Source organism: Mesitornis unicolor, unplaced genomic scaffold (genome assembly GCF_000695765.1).
Source record: "Mesitornis unicolor isolate BGI_N332 unplaced genomic scaffold, ASM69576v1 scaffold7604, whole genome shotgun sequence".
NCBI classification, from domain to species: domain Eukaryota; kingdom Metazoa; phylum Chordata; class Aves; order Mesitornithiformes; family Mesitornithidae; genus Mesitornis; species Mesitornis unicolor.
The window spans coordinates 90,417-96,294 of NW_010179354.1; the positions used below are offsets into that span (position 1 = coordinate 90,417).

Consider the following 5,878-nt stretch of genomic DNA (forward strand, 5'->3'; position numbering starts at 1 on the left):
TTCTGTGTTTGGTGGATCAATGTCTCGAAAGTTTGGAATTTCTCCAATGATGTGATTTCTCAGAGGCGACCAAGCCTTGATACAAGAACTTGATCCAAGCCCTGCCAGCACTAGGAGTTGGCTCATCTCTCATCTAAATGGTAGCTCCAGCTGGTCTTCAAAGAGGAGGAAAAGGAGAAGAGGGAGGGAAGGAAGCTTGATAATTAAGGACAACTCCCTGGGAGGAATTAATAGAAAGTATTGCCTTGGACTTGCTGTGTGAAACCACACATGGGCTGGACTAGAGATGGGCATCAACGTAAGGTTGCTCTGGGGAGAGTAGCATCTCTCTCAAGATGCATTTCTCCTCCTCCTTGGTGAACACCAAGGGTAGATCTCCTGCACTGATGGCCAGCAGTGATGGTGTCCTTGCATTGACAGGAAGGAGCCTGTGAGAGCTGGTGCTTGCTGGGGGCAAGAAAAGGCTGGGGACAGGATCCCTGCCAGGAGCCACCACTGAGAGCCCTGGTTGAATCCATAGGTCTTTGTGTTATCTGTGAGCTTGCCTAACCCCCACCCAGCCATAGGTTAGTGACCATGGCGGCAAGGAACATCTCTGAGGCTGAAGGGATGCTGACCACAACTGCAACCTGCAGAGACGCACCATGGACAAACTGAACTTCCTGTCCTGCATCGGGCCATGGCCCATGGGACACAGTACGCTGGTGGCAGCAAGGTCATCCTCAGCCTCTGCCATCTAACATGGGTTTTACCCTGGCTGCCTCCTGCACCCCAACTTCTCAGTGGGGCTCCAAGAAGCAAGAAGAGGTTTGATGTCCCCTGGCTTCAGCCTTATGGAAATGAGCTCTCTGCTCTAAGCTGGTCATGCAGCTCCCTCTATAGTCAGTGGAGAGGGACGGAGGACTTGTCCCACTGTCACCAAGGGCTCTGTTCTTCTCTCCAGGCCACACAAGGAGCTGAAGGTGTTCAGCTCTGTCAGCCCCACACATGCTCAATGCCTGCGACTGGGTAGGAAGAAAACCTCCATGAAATCAAGGACTGGAGGCTGAGACCTTGGGGACAGCCATCACCCTTTCTCCTTGAACCCAAACTGCCTCTGAAAAGCAAATGTCAAAGTCTTGAGCCTTGGCGGGTACAAACCAGGATGGGCAGGTAGGCTGGGAGTGCTTTTTTTGGGCACAAGCCATTAAATAATTATCTAATGCAGCTGGAAGGGTCTTCCAGGCTGGGTATGGGCATGGGCATGGAGCTGCAACAGCATGGGGACAGCATGCAATGCCATTTTTTACCCAAACCTTGAGTCCTAACAAATGTGACCTCTCCAAGTGCCAAATCCTGCCCCTCCACAGGGGGTTTACACTGGCAGTCTCAGCACAAGTGCATTCACAACACCTATCATTTGTCATCTTTTCATCAAAAAGTCAGTAAATCCTTTCCCCGAAGTGCAGAGCCGTTTTACAGCCAGGCTGTAAAATCCTGCTGAGTCTCTGCTCCAATAGAATGACATTAGTGCCAATAATCTGGCAAATATCAGGAGTGAATTTAATCAAAAGAACTAACACTAGGGCCATGATTTACAGCGGCCCAGGATGGAGCAGAGCAGATGGAGGTTTGCAGAACCCAGATGTGGAATTTCACTTGCAACATCATGTGGAGCAGAGGGAAAGCAGAATGGACGGCAAGCAGGGCTTCAGCATTTTGGGAGCTCTTCATGCTCTCACAAAAATCAGGGAGAAAAGAGGAACAGTTCACTCTTGTTCTGAGTTTTTTAAAAGTGTGAATTTTTTTATACCTGGGGTTTTGTTGTTTCTTGGGACAGCCCCCACACCTAAGGGATGTGTGCAGGACCTGAGTTTTGCTACATCTGTCAAAGTACATTCTACTGCAGGATGAGCCCGTCCATGCCCCACGGTGCAAGACCAGCTCTACTATTGGGCTCCTCCATCCTCTCTAGGACCACGCACAGATCAGCTGTGCAGTCTGACTGTAAATCTGAGCCCTTGCTGGAGTCATTGGTGTCCCTGGGGTCACCCAACCACCCAGAGCCCTCCCTCGGCTCCCAGCTCTGGACTGGCAGGCGCTGGCATGCACCGCATTGCCACTGTGTGCAATATCCCTGCCCCATCTGTCATCAATTCCTCTGCATGTGGTTTGCAGACTTCATGCCATGTTCTGCCTGTTGCATGGCTCTGCGACAGGGCATCTCTGATTGCTGGCAGTTTTTTCTCTTTCATCCTTTTTTTTGTGAGAAAAATAACTGGAAGGAAATGCATAGAGAAGGAACACGGCATGCACAGCTGCATCAGTTTTAAACGTCAGAGTAAAAGTCATCCTTAAAGCCCAGCTTCTTATTCCTTCACTTGTGCTGCTAAGGCAGCTTCAGGTAATTTTAAAAATATTTTAATTTAAAATTATTCTGTGTTTTGCAATTACTGCAAGACAGGACTGCCCAGCTTCACTTTCTGCTCCCCCTCTGCTGCCTGAGCCTTACACCAAGCTCTGCAACACATGCAAAAGTTTGCAAAATAAAAAAAGTAGACATTGTGCAAAAAATTTTTGCAATGTTGTATTTTTACATAAATACCAAAGTCAACCATTTAAAATAACGTCACTCATTGCATCTCTAATTTCCTGATGTGAGCTGTGTTACTAATTGTGGTACATAACCTAGCACGTAGGGCGGAGTGAGAGATGAGGAGCGTGAGTGAGAGGAAAGGCGGTTTAGCTGGATGTGCCTGTGAGGCTGAAATAACGAAGTTGAATTAATACAAAAATGTCTTCAGGAGCTGTTTCACGCAACATTTGCTGTGAGCTTGCCTGAGCTCATGCATGTTGCCAGGGTGGTTCATTGCGCCACTCTCTGCCTGCTAGCAAGGCAGCAGTGCTCTATTATATACATTTATTTAAATGTGTTAAGTGTAGGATATTAACGGAGCAATGTGAGGGTCGAGAGAATCAAGTCTCAGAGAGAAAACTAGGTGAGATGTAGCTTCCGGCATTGGTGAGGGAGATGACAGGTGCTACAAGACGGTTAATTCCTTAATTCTAAATGCATTTTGTTGAGATGAGACTCTGAGATCAGCAGATGGCTCGGTGAGATGATAAATGAATATTGTTATCAATGGAGAAATGGCTGAAGTTGTTAGACGGTGGGGTTTGTTTTTTAGAAACGCCTGTTTTCAGCAATGATTTCAGAACAGTCCCCGGATCAGAGAAGAAAAGTAGAGGGAAAGTAAAATCCCCTGTGTCACAAACAGAGGTCAGGAAAAGGAGTTTTCAAAGGAATGCCTTGCCTGTAGGAAACTTCATTTCGCCTGCTTTTGTATAGGACGGTGGATTACGCCAACAATAAACCATTCCAACTACTGTGAAATCGTGCTAATAGCCTGCGACTCGGGGAGCTGTTCATGCACCAGCATATTTATTACATATCTCTGTATTTATATCCAATAGCCACAGTTTTGTTATAAACTGTAGGGGGTTGGAGAAGTATTTAAATTTGGCGATCTCAAATTTCAAAAGTGGGAGCAGTTCGAGAAGGCAGGGGGATGAGAAAAGGATGATTGCAAAGAGCATTTAATTGAGTGAATGACTGGGAAACTCAGTCTTAAAACATCGCGGAGCACCTCACCAAAGCCAGCGCACATTATCCCAAATGCTTGCTTGGGGAAACTGAGGCACAGTGTGGAACTGAGGTTTCCCACCCCCAGGTACCAACCGCCATCTGGCTATGCTTTTTGGGTAAAGCAGGAGTGAGGAAGGCCCTGGGAAGTGCTGGAATCAATGAGACAGAGAGGGTTAAGCATGGACATCACTGCCAATGCAGGGCAGGGGCTGCCTTCTCCCAGGATGGAAAAATTAGGGATGGAGAGGGCATGGGATCTGCCCTACCCTCCAGCCAACCACCCCTGCCCCAGTTTCCGCTTCCTGTGCTGATCCCAGAGGACTGGGATCCCCAAGGATGCACAGTGACCCCATGGCTGGGAAAGAGCAAATCCCCCAAATCCTCTCCCCAAAATCCCACCATGTCCCCAGGAGCCCCTGTGCTGGAAAAGCATCAGGGACAAACTGGTGCACTGGGAAGGAGTTAACTGTGCTTGTGGTGGGGTGGGAATACCCCCCACCTCCTCAGCACCCCAAAACCCCTTCTGGGGAGCAGGAAGGTAAATGAGAATCAGGGTCTGGGCATCAGCAATTGCCTCCACTGCTGAGAGAGATGGATACCCTCCTGCATCCCTGCCTGCCCCCACTCGTGGAGAGCCCACGCCTTCGCGATTTCCCTTTGTTTGCCTCAACCTAAGAGAAACTTCGGGAAAGCAGAAATATGAACTTTATTACAACAAATATCTGCTCGGGAGTTGGGGGCAGGCAGCTCGCTGCCGGAGCCGGGGTCCAGACATGATGCTGGGTGTCAGGGCTGGTGTGGAAGAAACTCAGTCCCCCTGCACCCCTGCCTTCCAGCTCCTTGGACCCCAAAATGACAGCTCCTCTCCTCCCAGAGCCACAGGCTGGGTTCATATCCCACCAGCCCATACGTCAGCTGAAGCTGGAGCTTGTGAGCAGCCTCAGCACAGAGCAGGTTGAAAATATCCCCTTGAAATAATTTTTGCAAGGTGAAAAAAGGGGGAATAGGGCCATCTAAAGAAGTTAATTCTTCTTCTCCTTTGGCAAAGAGTGTCTGTTTTCAGTGGGAAAAAAAATATGAAGAAGCATTTTCATTAAAAAAATGAAAACACTGAAGACCTAAAGCTTTCCAGCCAAAAATACCCAGCTTGGGCCAAAAAGCTTTCCATTTCTTGTTGAAACGAGTCTTTAGAGACAAAAGAGCTGAAGCTTTCCGAGGGAAACCCCAGCATCTTCTAATCTGGCTTTTGAATTGTTGCTTGATTCCTTTAGCCCTATCTCAGGTTCAGGATTTATAACTCTTCCAGCAGACAGCCAAGAGTTAAAAAAGTTCATTTGCAGGATTCGCTCTTATTGCTGCTCCCATCCCAACTGAAGCCCCGCTTGCCTGTGGCACTTCACGTCCATGGCAGGGGAAGGCAAACCTCAAAAAACTTCATTTGCTGAGCTCAAAATAATTTTTTTCTCATTTTACCATTCTCACCTTATCCCGAGGAGTCAAATGTTTTGTGCATGGGTTAAACACTGTCCATGCTCCTGGCAGTGCTGGGGGTGAGGGTGGACGGGGGTGAGCGGGTGTTTGGAGAGGGCTGATTTACAGATGTTGCATCTAACCCTGCACCTGAGATTTTGTGCAAGCCTGCCCTTACATGTGTGTTTGCCAAGTTAGCTGTGGCTAGCAGAGCAGATGAAGCATGCTAGCTAGCATGAATATGAAGCATAAGAGATAAACCAGCTGTTTTAACCTGAAATGGACATGGTTTAGTGGTCATGGAGGTGTTAGGTTGACGGTTGGACTTAATGATCTTAGAGGTCTCTTCCAACCTTCGATGATTAAATATTGAATTATGAATTCTATTCATTATTATTACATAATTTAATAAATAATAATTTAAAGTCATCCTCAGCAGTGAGGACTTTTTGTATTTCAGTGGCCTCATCATAACCAGAAGGCTGGGGACACCAAGGAGAGTTGATGACAGGGAACCTGGGGACAAGAAAAGTAATTTCAAGGGCTTGGTTTGGGAAAGGAGGAGTTTGGCAAGAGCAAGGGCTGTGGGAGCAGGAGCAGCAGGAAGGATTAGAGGAGAAGGAGATGCATGGTCCCTGCCATCCCCTCCCTGCCCCGGTACCTTTGCAGGCCTTGCGGTGGGAGATGGGCTTGCTGAGGTCGCGGTAGAAACCCTCCTTGCAGTAGTGGCAGTGCCGCCCTGCAGTGTTGTGCCGACAGTTGGGGCAGACGCCGCCGCTCTTG

At 48.2% G+C, this 5,878-nt stretch overlaps 1 protein-coding gene across 1 annotated transcript in view; it reads right to left on the bottom strand.

Annotated features, from left to right (window-relative positions):
- LOC104539253 (netrin-1-like) overlaps positions 1-5,878 on the bottom strand; it is a gene marked incomplete at its 5' end in the record, with an annotated part of 46,818 nt that overhangs the window by 40,856 nt on the left and 84 nt on the right. Inside the window, 1 exon segment of the mRNA XM_010182729.1 lies at positions 5,757-5,878. This exon segment is cut by the window's right edge and continues 14 nt beyond it. Within this exon segment, the coding sequence (XP_010181031.1) occupies positions 5,757-5,878 (122 nt within the window).